Raw genomic sequence first — 20,933 nt, forward strand, 5'->3', positions numbered from 1 at the left:
AAGATCGGACTTTGAGGCCATCTGTGAAGAAACCCCACTGATCCAGGGAGTTGAGATGCAGCGGCGGATCCGGGAGCACGCATCGGGTTGGCTTGTGGCGCCGGGGGTTTGCACTGACTGGGGAGAAAAAGATCCCTGGTAACAACAAATATGCTTTCCCCGTCTTTGTCTTTGTAGAAGACGCTCCTGGGCTTGGGGCTGTGCAAGCCACACAGTAGGTGCTCACTGAAGACACAGGCTGCGATGCGCCCTGGACGAACATCTTCCTAAGACCTGACTCCCGCAGCTGGCGCGCGCGGACCCACGCCTGGGGACAGGGCGGGCCGGCAGGCCTGGGTGCAGCCCAGGCTAGAACCGTTGACGTCCAGGACCCCGGCGCAGGCCCGGGGTCAAGGCCGGGGCGCTGGGCAGCGCGGGGAGGGGTGGCCGGACGCGCGAGGCCGGGAAGGGATGTGACGAGCGGCGCGCTGTGCATTGTGGGAATCCCGGGGCGGCCGCGAGTGGTTCCAGTTCACTGGTTCCAGCGGAGCCGGGCGGAGGGCGCGAGCGCGGGACGCGCGGGCGGGAAGCGAGGAGGCGTGGGCGGGCCGGCAGGAGTGCGGAGCGGAGCAGCGCGAGCGGCCGACAGGGCTCGGGCCCCACACCTTGCAGCCGCCCGGTAAGTGCCGCGCGGGCCTCGGAGCCGCAGGCTGCCGGTCCGCACCGTCTGGGCCCCGCGCGCCCTCCCGCCGCCGCCGTGCGCAGCGGCCCTGCTTGGTGTCCGGGAGAGCTCGGGCGGGTGCCCCCGGTCAGTGGGCTGCACGGAGCCCGCCAAGGCCCTGTCCGAGTAGTGCGCGGGTCCGGCTGGTTTTGTTCGGAAAGCAAACCCGGAAACCAACTTCTCTTGGAGACGCACCCCTGTCCCCGCCGGGGCGCTTTGTGGGAAAGGGGCCGTTTGGGTTTCCTCCTCGGGCGGTAGAACCAGAGCTGATGCGGGCCCGAGGACACCGAGGCCCGGAGGCCCTGACTGGCCCGTCCGCCCCGGGCTCGGAGCTGCTGTGCTCGGAGTTGTACTTGGTCGCGCGCCGCCGGCCCGCGCGTGTCCTCCCGGGCACAATAAGTGAGGCGCGAGCCTTGGGCCGTTGTGTGGCCGGCTGGAGGGGACCCGCCGCGAGGCCTGAGCAGGGGAGGCCCGGGGACCACTCGAGGACCGAATCCCAGGCCGGGGCGGGCCGGAGAGGAGCCACGGAAGCCCCGCTGCTCTCGCTCGCCTTTTGTTTGCTTTGTGGTGGGGAGGTGTTATTTTAAGGTGATTCCGGAAGGCCGTAGGCTCCCCGCGGGCAGAGGGACAACTGAGAAGTCTCTGGGGGTGGGGCGGGTGGAGATGGAAGGTGCGGGATGCTGCTGGCAGGGTCACCTGACAACAGGTGTGCAAGATGATGAGCCCTGTCCCCCCCCCCCCCATACACACCTGCAGTGACCGCTGATAACTCACGTTGCTGAGCCGAGCAGAAGATCGCTTGAAAGAGTTTTAGGGGACGTGTTTTTCAGAGCTTGAAAGTGACTTTTGAACGAGCAGTTGAGACAGACCTTGGCTGCAACAATTACAATCATTACGAAGTCTTTGTAAGATTTTAATGATCCAATAAACTGCTTAGAAGAATAGACAATTAGAAGGGTTCTCCTGCTCGCTTTCCTCCTTGCTGACACCTCTGTGGTTTGAGGTTTTACTGTTAAAAGAGAGGAAGTGTTTTGTTTCCAGTCTCTGCTGCAGGGAGTCCCAGTTTGGGGCAGTTTTATGCTGTAGTGCAAGACTCGGGAGCAAACTTGGGCAACTCTACTAACCCCCCTGCCACCTTCAGTTCCTGCTCTGCAGGCACAGATGCCGTTAGCACCGAAATGGACAGTTGGTGCCTGCTACTGTCCACAGTCGGGCAGCAGCAACTCGGCTCACACACACCCTCTGACTAAATCACCTTTTTCGATTTGTGGGGGTTTCCCCTCAAGGATAATGAAACTCCTGAGACTTTAGACTTTCTCCCTTTCTCGTTTTGCTGTGAATGAGGGCCATAGTTTTCACGTGTTGCTGTTAGTGCTGATCCCTAGGTAAGGTGTGGGGGAGGGGGAGGTGGACACTGATAGTTTACATATGATGAGGCAGGGAGAGCTCACATTGTAGTAACTGAGAACTGTCAGCACAGTCATGCGTGATGCCTCCACATTGGCTTGATTTTTACCAAATGGGCCAGCGTCACTGGTACCATGTGCCATGTGCTTGACTCCTAGGAAGAGCCAGTTTTTTCCTCCCCCAGTGACAGGCTTGGAGCTGATGATACCCCAAGTTGATTAAAGACTTACTTGAAAGAATAAACTGGAAAACCCAGATAATTTCTCTGTGATGTTCAGAGATGTACAGTAGCATTTGGTTCTTGATGGGCTCTGAGCCTGTTCTTGGAACACGGGATGGGAAGGGGTGGTGGGAGTAGGAGGGAAGCCTACCCATCCTGAGCCCCTCCCCCAGCCAGTATGCTTATGGTTAGTGGCTCGTGCCTCAGGTCTTCTGAGTGCATCTGAGTAGATCAACTCTTCATTCCAGAGAGGCCTGTGGCTTGTTTGCTGAGAGCAACCCCACCTGGTTGGTCTTGCAGTCACTAGTATGTCCCAGGAATCTGTTCTGGGTTAGGTAATTTCATGAGCAAGAAATGTCCAGCCCTTGTACTGACTGTAGGAGATGCAAGCAGGTGAGTGGCTCTGAGGAGACCAGTGGGGGAGGGACAGTTGGGTTAGTGGGACTGAGCTCTAGTGGCCTGAAAAGATCAAGGGGAAGTTTGCTGCACAAAGAAGGACAGATGGGGGCCAGTGTCTGAGGACTGAGGAACCACGTGTGCCGATTGTAGAAGACAACAGTGGAGGACCTGGAGGTACAGCCAGAGGTTTAGGATGGCACTCTAGGGACAGGGGACAGGCAGGCAAAATCACAAGGAATCCTCATCAGAACCACAGTTGATCCTAAGAGCAGTCCGGAGCCACCAAGGAGCTCTGAGCAAGGGAGGAGAGCAGTGGCCAGAGATAGTCTTGTTTGGTTGGGATGCCTGTTTAGCAAACAGCCAGAAGCTTCCAGACATCCGCTGACTGGGTTCCTGCCCTCTTAAGGTCACATTTTCTTCTAATGGCTTTTTGGAGGAGCTGTCTTGGAATTTAGCACAACCTTTAGAAGGGAGAGGAAGCAAGTGGCAGTGTTGCCCTCACAATGCAGGACTGCCTTCTCCTTGTGCCACTCAGGAAGCACACTGTAGGGCATATTCAAGGGTGAAGTTTCAGGCCCAGCTACAAGCCATCTCCTGCTTGTGATTGACCCTTGGGTTCGGGGTGTGCTTTTTCCCCACTGCTGGAAGCTGGACACAGAGCAACACATGTGTACTGGGACTGCTTCTGTTTGTAGTCCCGCCTTTGGTTGCCAATGATTCATTATGTGACTTAGTGTTTGATGAACACAGAGAGATTTTTCCTGATTGACTAGAGTACAAAGACCAGTCTCTGTTCTGAACCAATCAGAATGCAGCTTGGGTCGTGTAGCAGCCACGTGCCTCTGGGGACAGGACAACAGTGCCGCTGTTAATAGTCTGGCAGGAAAGGAATATGCAGGAGAGCGTTGCAGACAGGATTGCCATCAGAGTGGAGCCCCTCTGCTTTGCCTTCGTGATCAGCGCTGACAGGTGATCTCTACTGGATACAAGCATCTGCTCAACTGCAGGGAATGGAGCAGGTGGCCCTCATTGAAAGTGCCTTAAACACTTCATTTCAGAGTCCTCCATGCCTAGGTCTAGGACTCAGGTTCTCTGACACAACTCCCCAGTGGTTCTAACCAATAACTTCATTCGCAGTCAATACACATATATTTGAAGCTTAGAAAATGAAATGGATCATTCCTGCGATTTGGGTGCCCTGATTGGTTACATATACAGCCAACAACCTGCAAGCTGTATGCGTCCTAGGGTAGCATGAATGTGGTCCAGCACTTTGTAGATGCTAACTTCATGTTGTTCTGTTAAAAGCGTTGGTCACCCCTGGTAAAGGCTGTCTCTGCTATAGCATCAGTGGGTCGGTGTCTTGTAAGTGTGAAGATTAACATTTCCTCTGGCCAGTATTCGTCAGAATAGTGCTGAGAAGAAAGGCAGACAGGGTCAAAGATTGTTACAGCCATAACCCTTTGTGGGACTTGTGTCTCATCCATCAGGACATGTTAACTTCCTGGGAACTCCCAAGGTGGCACAAACTCCCCTGACTTTTGAAGTTCTCAACTTTCACAGCTACTTGACAGATGGGTCTTGACAAATGGTATATGGAATAATCCAAAGATTACTGATGTCCCACTAGCCATGGCTGAGTCTGTAGCCTTTGGACATGCTGCCCTGTTCTCTTTGGTGTAACTAAACCAGTTATTCACTGTAACTAAACAGCCAGACAAGATAGCAAGCAGGGATATAGTGGCAACCAGAGGAAATTGGCTTGGGATACCAAGACGGCTAAGAAAACAGGTGCCGATGATACATTGTAGCAAGTGTTGAGGCGTTCCGATGATACAGTGTAGTGAGTGTTGAAGTGTGCCGATGATACAGTGTAGCGAATGTTGAGGTGTGCCGATGATACAGTGTAGCGAGTGTTGAGGTGTGCCGATGATACAGTGTAGCGAGGGTTGAGGTGTGCCGATGATACAGTGTAGCGAGGGTTGAGGTGTCCTGATGATACAGTGTAGCGAGGGTTGAGGTGTGCCGATGATACAGTGTAGCGAGTGTTGAGGTGTCCTGATGATACAGTGTAGTGAGTGTTGTGGTATGCCGATGATACAGTGTAGCGAGTGTTGTGGTATGCCGATGATACAGTGTAGTGAGTGTTGAAATGTGCCGATGATACAGTGTAGCGAGTGTTGTGGTATGCCGATGATACAGTGTAGTGAGTGTTGAAGTGTGCCGATGATACAGTGTAGTGAGTGTTGAAGTGTGCCGATGATACAGTGTAGCGAGTGTTGAGGTGTGCCAATGATACAGTGTAGCGAGTGTTGTGGTATGCTGATGATACAGTGTAGCGAGGGTCGAGGTGAGCCGATGATACAGTGTAGTGAGGATTGAGGTCGGATCAGAATGGTGAACAGGGTGGAAGGGAGGATTGAAAAAGCATTTGAAGAGAACATGACATTGAAAAGAATCACTGAATATATTAGAAGGAATTGGCAGAGGGAAATTATCATATAAGGATTTATTTATTTATTGCTGGGTCCCCAGGAGCTATAGCAAGAATAACTGAGTAAGTTGGACTGGGGATGCTTTAGTTGCTAGAAATAAAAGATTGGGGAAAGAAAAGATGCTCAAAACTTTGTGCCTCAGAACTGACCTCGCCAGGATGTCAGCAGGGACAGAAAGCTTGGCCACAATAGCATGGTGAGCCCCTTGATGGACTTGCATCATCCGTAGAAGACACAGGCCCCTCTAGGGAGGACAGCGGGTGTGGGGAGGGTGGATGGGAGTGAAGGAGGTTGCTGTAGGAAGGTGTGCCGGGCAGGTGGCAGATCTCTACAGCACTTCCCTTCCTGTCCCTCCTGGAGAAAGAGGGCTTCTTGTCGTGTCCTCCCCTCCCATGGAGTCCTCACACCAGCTTTCTGCTCCATCTGTGCTCTGAGGACAGACTGTACTATCCCAGTACACCTTCCTTGTCAAGCAGCTTGCGAGTAGAAATTGCCTTTTCACTCATGTGCTGTTTCTCCACAAGTTTTTCTTTGGGTAAGTTTTGGGTTTCTGCAAACGAGGTGCATGCTTGCTGTGATTAGCCTGGAGATGAAGGAGCTACAGAGTGAGCTCCTCTGTCTTGGTACTATGATGAGCTTTCAGAGGTGGGCTATTTTATAAAAGAAAGGGGTTTTGGAGGTAAGCCTTCATCCTGTTACGGTCCTGAGGTTGTGTAGAGTATCAAATGGTGTGGGACAGGGATTGTGTGTGTGTGTGTGTGTGTGTGTGTGTCTGTCTGTGTCTTAAACTCTCTTCTTCCTTTAAAGGCACCAAGATTGACTCATGCGGATTCTTGTCTAGTGACCTTACTCAATCCTAATCATTTCCTGAAGGCATCACCTCTAAACGTACTGCCAGATTAAGTGTCTATCCTCTGACCACCCAAAGCTGTAGGAAGTATCCCAGAGTATAGGGATGTGACCCAGAGATCCCCTAGGATGAGTGGCAGGAGCTTCATGTCCTAGACTGGTGACAGCTCAGGGATGGCTAGCATGCAGTATATCCGGGTGCATTTTCAGTGTCTTCAGAGTGTTTGGGACCCTCTGGATTCTTCTGGATGGATCCTCCTGGATGGTTAGCACAGCAAGGAGAGAGATTCTTCGATGCCCAGAAGAATAGCAGTGGTGTCCTGAGAAGAGACTGAGTGCTTGGAAACTCTTGTCCACGATGTTGGACTGTCCTTCCCTCAGATCAGGCTGCAGTAGGACACAGGTTATATTGGACTTGCCGCTCAGACCGTGGCTTCAGAGTCAGCTTTTAGACTGGCTTGTCATGGTCCATCACAGCCCCTCTTGTGGTTCCATAGAGATGTGTAACTAGGTTCTGACTGATAGCTCACAGTCAGTAGTGGTGTGCCCATTTTCAGGCATGGCCCCTCAGACTATATGTTATCCTCCATAGCAACAGTGGGAGACAGGCATGAAAGATGACAGAACCACAGATGGGAGGGGTCGGGATCTATGTGTCATGGAGATGCGACTACCAGTCATGGAAACCATTTCTGAACCTTTTTGTATTTGCTTTTCTGCTGCCATCTTGAACTATCTGAGACTAGGTAACTTCACAAAGAAATTGACTTAGCTCACAGTTTCGAAGGTTTGTGGGTATGGTGCCAGCCTCAGCCTAGCTCGGATGAGTCCCTCCTGATGCATATTACAGTGCTTTGAGGAAGGGGTCGGTAAGCATGATCCTCTCTGGTTAGAGAGGAAGGCAGAGGAGTCTGGAGGAGCCAGTACTAGAGTCCCCACTAGCTCCACATCATAAAGTCAATGTCCCTTATCACCAAAATGGAGTCTACTTTAACACTTGAGTCTAGGCGGTGTCACGTCTAAACCATAGCAGGAATTTTTATGAGTGAGAAATAAGTTGTAGGGAATTACCTAATGGCAGTTTGGCAGTGGTGCCCTGTCCAGAACAAGCGTCTCACTAAAGAGTTGCCTTTTCTTAGGTGTCCTGTGTCTTGGCTCACAGTTGAGCAGTGACTCGGAGTGTCAGCCCACTTCCTCACACACTCAACCAGTTTTCCTATCAGTTCTTTATGGTCCTTTTTACCATCACCTCTAACAGACAGAGGAAAAGAAAAGGTTCAGAGGGATTAAGTCACTTGACCAAGGCCATATGCCTACTGGTAGTAGAGCCATATTAGAAGCAGGTGAGGTTGGTGGAACTTCTCACTATAGATCATGCTGCCCAGTAGCCTCCTCTCCCACGGCCGCTCTTCTCACACTGGAGCTAAGCTGGAGCTGCTCTCACCCCAGAGGTCTCGGAGCAGGCAGGACCTGGCACATGCACAGGCTTCTCTGGAGACTGCAGGTAGGAAGTGATTGGGCAGAGAATGCTTAAAAACCAACACACACTGCTTGAGGTGAGGAGGCTCAGGGCACACAGCGTTCTTCCATGACTTGGGGAACTGTAGAGGAAGTGCAGAACGGACCCAGGCGTGTAACACAACTCCAGCACAGCTGGGGAACTGTAGAGGAAGTGCAGAACGGACCTAGGTGTGTAACACCACTACTGCACAGCTGGGGAACTGTAGAGGAAGTGCAGAACGGACCTAGGTGTGTAACACCACTACAGCACAGCTGGGGAACTGTAGAGGAAGTGCAGAACGGACCTAGGTGTGTAACACAACTCCAGCACAGCTGGGGAACTGTAGAGGAAGTGCAGAACGGACCTAGGTGTGTAACACAACTCCAGCACAGCTGGGGAACTGTAGAGGAAGTGCAGAACGGACCCAGGCGTGTAACACCACTGCAGCACAGCTGGGGAACTGTAGAGGAAGTGCAGAACGGACCCAGGCGTGTAACACAACTCCAGCACAGCTGGGGAACTGTAGAGGAAGTGCAGAACGGACCTAGGTGTGTAACACCACTACTGCACAGCTGGGGAACTGTAGAGGAAGTGCAGAACGGACCTAGGTGTGTAACACCACTACAGCACAGCTGGGGAACTGTAGAGGAAGTGCAGAACGGACCTAGGTGTGTAACACAACTCCAGCACAGCTGGGGAACTGTAGAGGAAGTGCAGAACGGACCTAGGTGTGTAACACCACTACAGCACAGCTGGGGAACTGTAGAGGAAGTGCAGAACGGACCTAGGTGTGTAACACCACTGCAGCACAGCTGGGGAACTGTAGAGGAAGTGCAGAACGGACCTAGGTGTGTAACACCACTGCAGCACAGCTGGGGAACTGTAGAGGAAGTGCAGAACGGACCTAGGTGTGTAACACCACTGCAGCACAGCTGGGGAACTATAGAAGTGCAGAACGGACCCAGGCGTGTAACAACTGCAGCACAGCTGGGGAACTGTAGAAGTGCAGAGAGCACAGGCATGTAACACAACTGCAGCACAGCTCCCATGTTAGTGAAGATGCTGACACAGGGAGGAGATTCGGGGATGCTCCTCACCAGCATGGTGGCTTTGGGGTCCATGATGAGCCACCTGCAGCAGTTGGCATGCAGTCGCTTGCACAGCAGTTGAATTGGTCAGACACATACACGTGCTGACATACATGTGCTGACACAGGCTTTGGTAGGGAACAGTGGTCATTCTGGCTATGGCCAGGGCCAAGAGGGTGTGTGTGTGAACCTTCGTTCAGTGGGTTGACAGAACAAAGGGCATTCCAGGTGGGAGAAACAGCGTATTTAAAGATATTCTTGACACAGCATGGTGGGCTTGGGATGTCAGAGGGGCCTGGGGTTCCTGAGCCAGCAAGGACACTAGGAAACGGTGCTATGGAAATAGGTAAAGATACATTCTCAGAGCTCACAGAATATTGCCACAGATGGGACTAGAGACCCAGAGAACTTTAAGGTGCCTGTAGAACTGATAAGTAGGCCTTTGTCATAGAGGTCTGGTAGCCGGATAGATACTGACATAGGGACCGAGTGTCTCTAGTTTGTGGCATAAAGACTCTTGGCTGCTGTCAGAAGGAAACAGAAGGAATATCACTCCTAAATATGAATATTTAATACTAATAGTGAATACCTAAAGTGAATACTTTTAATACCTAAAAGTGAATATGTGTAACACTTGTCCCGTCCTGCTACCTATGGCCTCCACTGAACACAGCTGTCCACAGAGGCAGCACAGTCACATCTGTAGGCTTTCTGGGGGAGCTGCTGGTCTGTGCATGCATCATGAAGGGGTTGAGCTGCTGGCATTATCCTTGACCACAGGCTGCTCCTGCAGACAGAGGAGAGACCCTCACAGTAAATGCTCTGAAAGTCTTGGGTTGTTGGCAAAGATTGTAGGAACCAGTGCCAACTCCCCTGAAAACAGTGTGCCACCCCCACTGTGTGCTCGTCGAGCCTGGATGCCTGTGCACGTGGTGTGCCCTGGAATGCTGTGGCCACAGAGAGCGCATTGCTTCAGAAAAGCTCTGACCGTCTCCCAGCATCCCAAGACCTTAAGACTTTGTATCTTGGATCTGGCGCAGTGCAGGGCTCCTGGCAGGGCTGGAGCTACCTTACGTCGGCTGTGGTGTGGCTGCCTCTGCACACCCAGGAATTTTGTTGTCTGTGGCCCTCACAGCTAATAACAAGAGCTCCTAGCCTTGGGGTCTCCATGCTCACAGGCATAGCCTTTAGCACTGGAAGGCCCACATATAGAGCCTGACCTCAGTGCCTTAGCACATGGGAGACCTGTCCATTTGGTTCAGTGAGCGTTAAGAGTGCCTCAGGGAGACTCCAGAATCACCCGGTATCCCTCAGAACCCATCTTCATCAGCACCCACCCCACACTGACTTCACATGCAAATTTTACATTTGTTACCATTATAAATTAAGTGACTATAGGGTTCTTTTTTTCCCCTTTGGCTTTTTTGTTTCAATTTGTTTTTTGAGACAGGGTTTCTCTGTGTAGTTTGGTGCCTGTCCTGGAACTCACTCTGTAGACCATGCTGGCCTCAAACTCACAGAGATCCGCCTGCCTCTGCTTCTTGAGTGCTGGGATTAAAGGCGTGCGCCGCCACTGCCTGGCTGACTACAGGATTCTTAATCAACACTCCCCACCACCTTGGGAGGGCAGGGAGCTTTGCTGGGTAGTGTAAGCTCCTGTAATGCACTCTGAGTGTGAGCGTTCTCCACCCTACAAGTGCAGCCAGTTCAGCCCTCCTCCCACGTGCAGTCTGTAGAAGAAGCTGGAATCAGGGCCCATCATTGCTGTGGCCTGAAGCTGGCGGAGTTGAGATTATGCTAGATCAGAGATAATTAGCAGAGCAAGGAGAATGCAGCTAAAGGAGGTCCTGACAAGGGGAGAATCAGCGTAGAGGCATGAAGAAGCCAAGCCAGAGGACCTTCGTGGGGTGCCCCGTGGATCTCCATCAGAGCTGAGCTCATAGTGAAGCGATGCCAAATTAGACTTCTGTGGCAGGCTCAGATTTCTAGGGCCTCGCATAGTGGTGCCCAAGGATCATGATTTTTATCTTGGGGTTTGTGGTGGTCCTGGTAAGCTTGAATCAGGGTGAGGACACATTCAGGTGTGTGTGTGATAAGACTGACCAGCCTGCAGGGTAGAGTAAGAGAGCAGGCAAGTGAAGGACTTTGCAGATGCCTGGGACCACGTGGTTAGCATTGGGTGAGCTGGGTCCAGTCATGGCAGGTGACCACATGGTTAACATTGGGTGAGCTGGGTCCGGTCATGGCAGGTGACCACATGGTTAACATTGGGTGAGCTGGGTCCATTCATGGCAGGTGGCCACGTGGTTAACATTGGGTGAGCTGGGTCCAGTCATGGCAGGTGACCACGTGGTTAACATTGGGTGAGCTGGGTCCAGTCATGGCAGGTGACCACGTGGTTAACATTGGGTGAGCCGGGTCCAGTCATGGCAGGCGTCTACGTGGTTAACATTGGGTGAGCTGGGTCCTGTCGTGGCAGGTGCCGAGGAACATCCTCTGGGCTAAGGGCCGTGTGGGTGGGAGTAGAGAGTAAACGAAAGTGGGGCCGAGGCAGCCCCAGTGGACTGCGTGCACTCGGAAGGCCTTGTTCAGCTGCCACCTCTGGCATCTGGCGTTTCCTCACTGCTTTTGCCTGTCATAGATCAGGGTCCTAGGGGAGAGAACACAATTCTCACTACAGAATCCAGCCTCTTGGCTTTACGTCCTTATTCTAGGTGAAGACTGTGGACTTTCCTTTATGTTGTAGATTTATTATTCCAGTCTCAAGTGTGTAAAAATACAATTATTGAAGAGGTGTAGAACATAATAGAAAATCCCATTATTTTTATTATTTTTACACATGAGGCATAAAGGCAAGACACTTAGGAGCAGTCGTCAGTATAGCATTTAAATGGAAGTGACCGGTAAGACTGATTCACAGGATGAAATGTACAGAACTGTGCATTCTCTGTGCAAGGCTCGGATAAGGCCTTTCAAGCACATAAATGCCTCGGCAGGCTGCCTGCTGTGCCTGCCCTCTGTTCCTGTCGAGACCACAGCAGCCCTGGAAAATGGGTAGTGAGCCATCCCCAGTGGCCCTGACTGTGCTTCTTGCCTTCACAGTGAACTTGCTGATCTGCTTCTGGGGCCACCGCCATGTCGAGCCGTGGTGGGAAGAAGAAATCTACCAAGACCTCCCGGTCAGCCAAGGCAGGAGTCATCTTCCCCGTGGGACGGATGCTGCGGTACATCAAGAAAGGCCACCCTAAATATCGGATCGGCGTGGGGGCACCTGTGTACATGGCTGCTGTCCTGGAATACCTGACAGGTAGGTGTGCCCAAGCCAGCTGTGGCACCATGGGGTGGATGTGCTGGGTCTGTGAGCTTTCTAAGGACTTGGGGAAGCTTCTTCCAATTTCTGGAAAAGTCAGAATAGAAGAATTGTTTTTACCTAGATCTGCCAGTCACTAACATTTTACCTCACTTACCTGCCCCCTCCTTTACGGTTTTGTGTGCAGATTCTTCTGTGTTTATTTTTAGATGTTAGGTACCTCATTTTTAAGTTTTCAGAGTTACCCTAATTTCTAGCGTTACCTTTGGATTTCTTTCTGGATTCAGGATTTGTTTCAGTATGTGGGATTGCGCGTGTCCCTCAGGTTAACTGGCTCCAGGCTTTGGTTGTTTCCGAGCCTCCCATCGCCTCGGCATCTTAAGGCTCCTATGCCACTCACCTTGCCGGATGTCCTTTGCTCTGAGCTGCTCTCCTAATGTGAGATTGAGGCCCTGACTTGCGGGCGAAGCAGGGTGTTCACTCTTACTCTGCAGCGGCTGTGGGCGTGTCCTGTTCCTCATTCTGCTGGAGTGGCCGCTACCAGCTCAGCTCACTCTCACTCAGCAGTCTGTTGTTCTTGGTCTTTAGTCTCCCGGGATGATCTTAGGGCCCATAGGTCATGCTGTGGTTGAGCAAGGATTTGGGACTTGGGCTATTTATTTATTTAGAGATAAAAATCTCATGTAGCCCAGGTTCTCCCCCAACTCTACAGAGATAAGAATGGCGCCCGGCTTTAATCCCAGCACTCGGGAGGCAGAGGTAGGCGGATCTCTGTGAGTTCGAGACCAGCCTGGTCTAGAGAGCTAGTTCCAGGACAGGCTCCAAAGCCACAGAGAAACCCTGTCTCGAAAAAAAAACAAAAACAAAAACAAAAACAAAAAAAAAAAAAAAAAAGAATGACCTTGAAATACGGTAGTTATAAAATAGAGCTTTTTTTCCATTTCTTTCATTCTGTATATCCTAGGTGGCTTTCTTCTATCAGTGGGATGTTCTCCACTTCGTTGCCCTTCCCTTATTTTTGTGCTATCAGTATTGGCTGAGGACTGAGTGACTTGCTGTGTGATTCTCCACTCATGTCATGGCTCATTTTAATGCTCAGCTGGCCCAAGGTAGAAGGAAAGGCTGGTTCTTATGCTCCTCTTCCATGTCCTCATTGCTTTCTGTATGTTTTCTTGCTGTGGAGCTCAGTGCCTTAGTCTCACCTTGCACATCTCTGGTCCTGGTCTTGGAGATATCCACTTCTCAGCAGCCTGTGTTCCTTTGCACAGGTCTAGTCTTTGATTGTGGCTCCATTGTGGGAGGCCAGCTGAGCAGGGAAAGATTCTGTCCCTGTTTTCAGTAAGGAGAAAATGAGGCCTCGGAGCAGGAAAGGACCTGCCTGGTCTGCACACACCCTTTAAGGGGCTCTGAAGGTCCCAGATACTGCTTGGTCTGCATATGCCTGTTAAGAGACTCTGTAGGCCCCAGATGCTGCTTGGTCTGCATGCATCCTTTAAGGGGCTCCGAAGACCCCAGATACTGCTGTCTTTCAGAATGGCATTTAATTGGATGAGCTTCCTGGGTGCTAAAAAGAAGCTCCCTGATGCTTGTGGCTGCCTCCCGTCTTAAGAAAGAAGAGGTTTAACAAGACAGGGCACCTCTTCTAAACCGGCACAGCTAGTAGCAGAGTTGCTGGACTGCTCCTGGATTGTCCACACCTTTCCGCATGGCAAGTCTCAGGCCTCCCTGGAGCAGACACAGTCGTGAGGGAGATGACATTCTCTTGATCATCAAGCCTCGAAAAGTAGTCATTTTGTTCGAGTCATGAGGTATTTGCACATATTTTGGGGCTTTTGATTTTCTGCTTGGGAAGTGTGCACATAGGTGACAGACCTGGTGGTGTGAACTGGGCACGAGTCTCACTCTATAGATGAGGAAACAGAGTACCCAGTGTTCTGGTGTGTTTCTCTGTCCTGTGGAAAAACATTGACCAATAAAAGAAGCTTGGTGGAAGGAGAGAGTTAGTTTAGCTTACAGGTTATAATCCTTCATCGGGTGAAGCCAAGGCAGAAATTGGGGTAGGGACTGAAAATAGAGCCCATGGGGGAGTACTGCCTGCTGTCTTGCTTCCAGTTTTGTATTCAGATACGGTTTTTACACAGTCCAGGCCCACCTGCCCATGGATAGCACTGCCCATGGTGGACTAGGTCCTCCTCCATCAGTTAGCAATCAAGAAAATGCCCCCCAGATGTACCCACAGGCCAGTCTGTTGGCTCAATTCCTTAGCTGAGGCTCCCTCTTTCCAGGTCTGTCAGGTAGTAACTGAGGCTGACTGTGACAGGGAAATGACACATAGCATTGGCAGTCAGCCGGAGAAGGGGTGGGTGACTAGATAGAGAGCAGAAGACTGTAGTTTTACATAGGCAGTTACAGACATGGTCACCTACGGTGAGTCACTTTCCTTACAGCTCAAATGGAGTCAACTGTCCCTGCTCCACTAAATCCAGGCTCTTTGAGAGCCAGAGCAACTTCTTTAGAGTAAGATGGGAAAGCTTTTGTCTTGGGAGTTCTATTTTTTCCCTATATCTGCTTCTGTTTTGGTAGTGAAGTGTGAGGGGAAAATACCATTGTCATCTCAGGCGACTGCCACCTGTTGCCCCACACGTGTCTATGTGAGTCTCTTGTCTTTCTGTCTCCTTTTGACTCTGAGCCCACGACTTAGGGGACCTAGGTGGAGATCCTTTTGCATGGGTTTGGAGATTTTTGACCCTGGTGCCCTGCCATGGCCTCTCCTGCTATGGGCATGGTGGTGGTGCTCACAATGGAGAGGGCATCGCTGGAGAAGCAGTTCTTCAGGTAGGGCTGCTGCTGACTGCATACACACTGTGTCTTCCTGCAGGCATCTTTAGTCCTTAGTGTGAACAACCCCTGACACTGCCCATCACACACCCAGCCCATGTAACTCAGGAGAATGTCCAGTTGTTGGTGCTGTACTGTTACCTGTGAGGCCACGGTATCCTGTGTCCTGATGGAGACAAGTCAGATGAGCACAGGTGCTATGTCCAGCGGGAGTCCTCAGAGCAGCGCTGCGTGCACGGGGACTGCTCTCAGAAGGTTGTGGATCAGAATGTGACGTGCAGGGATACCTGGGGTTTGACAGAGGTTTCTGTCCTGCCCAGTCCTACAGCTGTTCAGTCACAGAGAAACACACAGAGACCTACATAAATTATAAACTGTTTGGCCTATTAGCTCAGGCTTCTTATTAACTAATTCTTACATCTTATAGTAACCCATAATTCTTGTCTGTGTTAGCCACGTGGCTTGGTACCTTTATCAGTGAGGCGTTCTCGTCTTGCTTCCTCTGTGCCCGGGTGATGACTGCAGACTGAGCCTTTCCTCTTCCCAGAATTCTCCTGTTCTGGTCACCCCACCTGTACTTCCTGCCTGATTGCTGGCAAGTCAGCATTTTATTAAACCAGTACAAGACCATTGTCCCACAGCATCAATCTTGCTTTGAGATCATTAGTGAAAGGAGAGGTAGACCAAATCCCCTTTCTGTTCTGCTCTTTGCTTTTGTTTTACCAAAGACCTTTTCTTGTTCATCTTGCATATTTATTGAGTACCTACTATTTGTCAGATGCTGTGCTGTGCTGTGCTGTGCATGAGACCACAGAGTGATTGGGCAGAATGGGCTTTGCTCTGTAGAGCTCTATCCAGTTAAGTACCGTGTGCAGAGTAGGCACAAGCAAAGCAAAGGGGTGCCTGCCTGATCACCCCTGACCTGGAGAATGACTGTCAGGGAAAGTTTCAGGGGTCAGAAGGAGATGTCAGCATTGGCCTGAGGAGGCCTTGGTGTCAGTCACACTGCAGAAGCTGGAAAGTTTCTTCAGTCAACTCCCTGTGCTCCACATCTGCTGGATGCTCGCCCCACACTCAAGCACAAGCAAGGTATAGAAGGAGGAGGGAGCAGAGTTCAGCATGGAGATCCTTCAGCTTGGAGTCTAGTCAAGTAGTCAAGATGAACATTCAGTTCTGTGCTGTGACACCAGGCGAGTGTCGGCGGGAAGGCTCGTTCACCTAGCTGGTCCTCACAGTGGGCTATGATAAATCTGGCACAAACACCAGACCCATCCTACTCCAGAGAACTTCGTTCCAGAACAGGTACAGGTAAGTGCCAGGCAGTGAGGAGGCAGGACCACCCATATTGTGAGGGAGAAGTGGGACTGTGAGCAGGTATCAGAAACTCTCCTGGAGGATGTTGTTAAAACCATCTCTGTATATTTTGTTCTCCCTGCACCCTGCAGAGAGATTGCTTTCTTCTCTGCATGGCCCAGACTCAGAGGCAGGCATGGCACTGGGGATTTCCATTTGAAAGATGAACTTGCCTCTTACCTTTGAAAAGGCTGCTGGAGACACAAGAGGGGCCTGTGGACATGCTGAGCCTTCTGGAGAAGGGAGGATGTCCATGGGTGGCCAGCTCTGTTAGTTTTGTTGTCTCTGGGACAAGAACCCTGACAGAATGACTGAGGAAGAAAGCACTTGTTCCTCCTTCCCTGTGGGAAGGCAGAGTCTCCCTCTCATCACAGGAGGCGGTGGCAGGAGATGGCAGCTGCTTACACTGTGTCCAGGCAGGAAACATGGATGCTTATGTTCAGCCCACAGGATGGTACTGCCCGTATTTAGGGTAGGCTTTCCTACCTTAATTAACCCAATTTAGAAACTCCCTTATACACATGCCCAGAGGTGTGCCCCCTGGGGGTTTCTACATCCTTCTGATCTGACAGTATTGATTGTAAGGTGGACATCTCAGTCCTTGTCCCAGTGAGCTCTGAAGTGGAGGAAGAGGCAGCTGCAGAGTCTTCTTGACTGTGTACCCTGTGTGCCAAAATAGAACATAAGAGAGGTAGGAAGTCTCCACAAGCTCTATTCTGAGGTGTCCGGGTTGCCACTTCCATTGAGGATGATAAGGGAAGCTGTCCTTGTCCACTGTGACTTGTCTCTCCAACTGACCCCCTTGCCTGGTCTCCCCAGTACCCACAGGATGTCTTAGAGTTGCTGGATTCTGTTCCAAAAGCCTTCATCATTGGACATTTCAAGGTGCATCCTTGGCAAACTCTTTTCTGGTGCTGAAGGTTCTGTGTCTTGAGTTCTAAAACATTCTTGGAAATCTGAAGGATTTCTCAGGTTATGGAGGACCTGAGAGGGCCCAGCTTTTGGCCTATTACACCTAGCTGAGGCCAAACTAGCCTGGGAAGGTGTTGAGCTGGTGGTACCCTGTGAACCAGAGGTTCGGAGCATGGTTTCACATTGTGGAGGTTGTATTTTCAGGGTCAGCCATGCAACTTGTCTTTTATTCCTCTTAAGGATGGAGGGATGTGAGGAGGTGGTAGTGCATCTTGCTCTGGAACTTGAAGCTGGCATTGGTTCCTGTGGGAGGAGCCCAGACATTCGCTGAAGGAAATCTGAAAGATTTCTCAGGTTATGGAGGAGCTGAGATGGCCCAGCTTTTGGCCTATTACACCGAGCTGAGGCTTCCTGTCCCACCAGGTCCCACAGCCATTAAGTCCCAAAGAATCACACAGAGGTCTACATTAGTTTTAAACTGATTGGTCCATTAGCTCAGGCTTCTTATTACTCTTACAACTTATGTTAGCCCATTATACTTGTCTATGTTAGCCACATGACTCGGTACCTTATTTGCTGAGGCAGTCACATTTTCTTCTGTGGCTGGGTCAGGACTGTAGATTGCACTTCCCTCTTCCCAGCATTCTCATTGTCCCGCCTCTACTTCCTGCCTGGTTGTCCTGCCTATACTTCCTGCCTGGCTACTGGCCAATTAGTGTTTTATTAAAATACAATTGACAGGGTACAAACTATTGTCCCACAGACCAAAGCAGCTTTATTCAAGTAAGAGCAACACATAACACAGAAGGACATCCCACATCATCTCCCCTTTTCTAAGTAAAAAGGAAGATTTTTACTTTAACATAGCAAAATTACATATGTAAAACAAGTTATCAAGTAAGAATTATACTTAAAATATTTAGTCTATTTGTATCTGGAAAGTTTCATATCTAATTTATCTTTTTATCATTAGTAAGCCAAACTATAACTGTAACTATCTGTCTTCAACTCTTCAAAGACTCCAGAAAGATACAAAATTACCCAAGTAAACAGGAAATGCATTGCAAGCAATGTCTAAAACTCTGGAATTGACAGATACATATTACTGCCTGGACTGTCACCCAAAGTTTCTCTGCAATGCTGGGGCATCCATCTTCAGCCTACAGGCCATAGTATCCATCAGACTTTTCTATGAAGCAGAAAATTTAAAGATCTATTTTGTCCTGTAATGGCAAAGTTCATCAGTTGCTTTCTTCTGTGTCCTGCATAATTTCTGGCAGTTTCTTCTGTAAAGCAGGAACCCTGAAGAACCATCCCATCTTTTGGAAAGTTCAGCAGTCACTTTTCTGCTGTTTGTTGGGTGAATTATTTTTAGGGTACATAGACACCTTTTGGGGGCTGTTGGTTCTTCAAACCACAGCAGCCTGGAAGGAATCCACAGATTCTTACCTTCTGTGGAAACAAAAGCAGAACCTTTTTTCAAAGTAACATATCCTTAGTTTCAAATTTTAAAGTCAAAATACCTGTAATATATATATATGTTGGTTTAGTGTAGCAGCATCCAGAATCAAATGTGTCTCTTTAATCAAAAAATTTAAAGAAAACACAATAATATACATAATCCAGACTCTCTATGTATGTCCCATCTTTATGTGGCTTAATTTTTTTACTCCTTTTAATACTGTCTTTACTTCTTTAATTTATGACTTTCTGTACTCTTTCTTCTCTCTCGTAAGCCCATATACATATATCCAACATTGTGACCCATTCAGAGGTCTTTTTTTGTTTGACTCTGTCTTTATTGCATATCTGTAATCATTTTCTGACCAGGAGCACCTTTTTCTTCCTAAATGCTAAGTGGGTGTGGCTAGGACCAACTCCATGGCCTTGCTGTTGGCTCCACCCCATCCAACATGACAAAGGTATGTTTACTGCCTCTGCTAGCCATGCTCATGGCCCCAGCTCCAGGGATGCAGTGGGTCTTTGTCGCCATTAAGGAACTAGTAGCATACTGCTCACAAACCCCATTTAAGCACAGGACCTCTCAAATAGCCAGAGTTCGTGCTGCCAGCACAAACCTGGAAAATGCAAGGTTTTTTTTGGTTTTGTCTGTTTGTTTGTTTTGTTGTTGTTGTTGCTAATGGTGAGCCAGGAAGCCATCCCTTAAAGGAGTCACACCTCTGCTTGCCACCAGCAAACAGAGCCTATCTGGAGAAAAAAATGCACCAAGAAGCTGTGTTTGGCGCTCTCGCGCTCTCTCTCTCTCTCTCTCTCTCTCTCTCTCTCTCTCTGTGGGTCTAGAAGCCTTCTTCTTCTTTTTTTTAAGTCTTTTTAGGTTTTATGTGGATCCATGCTCCAGACAGTGGGTGTCTTTTTGTAACTGGAGACTGCTCTTAGGTTTCCTAGCCGCCCAGATCAGAATAATCACAAAGAAACTATATTAATTACAACACGTGTCAGCCTGTTAGCTCAGCTTAGCTCAGGCTTCTTATTGGCTAGCTCTTACATCTTAAACCATTTCTATTAATCTGTGTATCACCTTGAGGCTGTGGCCTACCAGTAAGTTCCAATATGTCCTTCTCCTTCAGCAGCGTCATGGTGTCTCCTTGATTCCACCTGCTCTCTCTAGATCTCTTCCAGCCTGGCTATAGTCTACCCTGCCATAGGCCAAAGCAACTTTATTCATTAACCAATAAGAGCAACATATATACAGAAGGACATCTCACATAAGAAATAAAGAAGAAATACCTATATGAATACTTTGCTATGATAGTTAGGAGCACGGGACCCAAAGTGGTGGCATCTGAGGAGGGCTAAGTTAGGAGACACAAAGCTTCACCTTAAAGAATGAACTGTAGTCTGGCTTGGCGTTGATTCTCCAAGCTGGACCTAGGAATACCCAGGTCTCCTCCATAGAGAACTGTAATGTAGACAGCTGAAATATCTAAGTTAGACAGTCACCTTGGGAAGTTTTATGCTCATGCTATATATGCTTGCGCTAAGCTACTGAAGGGACCTAGTGCTACACACTGGGGCTGGAAACAAGAGCTCAGCCTTCAAGAAGCTTGCCCTGGAAGGAAGAGCCTTCACGGCCTCTCAACCAAAGCCCTGCGGGAACAGGCCTGGTTCTTCCATGATCAGACAATTTTCCTGTTTTTGTCCCATCCCTTGTTATGTAATCTTGCCACATACCTTTTATTCTGTATTTAACATTCTAGTGACTGAAGCCTGTGTGCCCAAATGAAATCCACCAGCAAAGGGTGTCATGCAGATGAGCAGAATGGGAAATGTTGGCTACCAACTCCCAGGATAGGATATCCCTACAGGACCATTGATTTGAGTTGAAGCTAGGATGTTTAAAAACCTAGTTTCATATTGGTATGTGAATCTTGTAGGATGAGGTGGTGGCCTGTGGCTTTTCTGCCTTGCTTGAGTCAAATCTATAAAACGTATAATATAATGAAGACATCAGTACTTGCATATTGATCATCCCCTACTCTTTCATTCCATTTCCAAAACCCCACCCCATCCCCCGTGTTTCTAACCTTGGTCTTCCGTCTTGCGTCTTGTCCCTGGCTAGAGCCTTTCCATGACCTCTCGTGGTCAGTGCTACAGGTCAGATACTTGACTGATGGTTGTAAAGTTTCAGGGCTAACTCCTGACTTGGAGAAGCAGATGTTCCCCCACTCCTCCACCCCCAGGGTGACCTGATGGTCACTATTCAGCCTGAATGAGGTTCAGGGCTTGGGCCTGCCTGCACTAAACCCCAAGAACAAGGCATGACTGCTCGACATTTTCCTGCCAACTGGGTTTGGCCAACAAAATGGTCGTCCTCACCCATGCACCATGGGGCTTCTGGTC

The 20,933-nt window shown here is 49.7% G+C and overlaps 1 protein-coding gene across 4 annotated transcripts in view; it reads left to right on the top strand.

Moving 5' to 3' along the window:
• Window positions 1–465: 465 nt before the first annotated feature.
• Window positions 466–20,933, top strand: part of LOC121453341 (core histone macro-H2A.1) — a 65,761-nt gene continuing 45,293 nt past the window's right edge. For 2 of the 4 annotated variants that reach the window (XM_041660046.1, XM_041660047.1), the window contains exons 1-2: window positions 466–658; window positions 11,762–11,966. In XM_041660046.1, the coding sequence (XP_041515980.1) occupies window positions 11,795–11,966 (172 nt within the window). In that variant the 5' untranslated portion in view covers window positions 466–658; window positions 11,762–11,794. The remainder of the gene's footprint in view (window positions 659–11,761; window positions 11,967–20,933) is intronic. The other 2 variants (XM_041660044.1, XM_041660045.1) reach the window with 1 other exon arrangement.

Source organism: Microtus oregoni, unplaced genomic scaffold, assembly GCF_018167655.1.
Source record: "Microtus oregoni isolate MIOR12 unplaced genomic scaffold, Mior012 000011F_ref0000422, whole genome shotgun sequence".
In the NCBI taxonomy this organism is placed as follows: Eukaryota; Metazoa; Chordata; class Mammalia; order Rodentia; family Cricetidae; genus Microtus; species Microtus oregoni.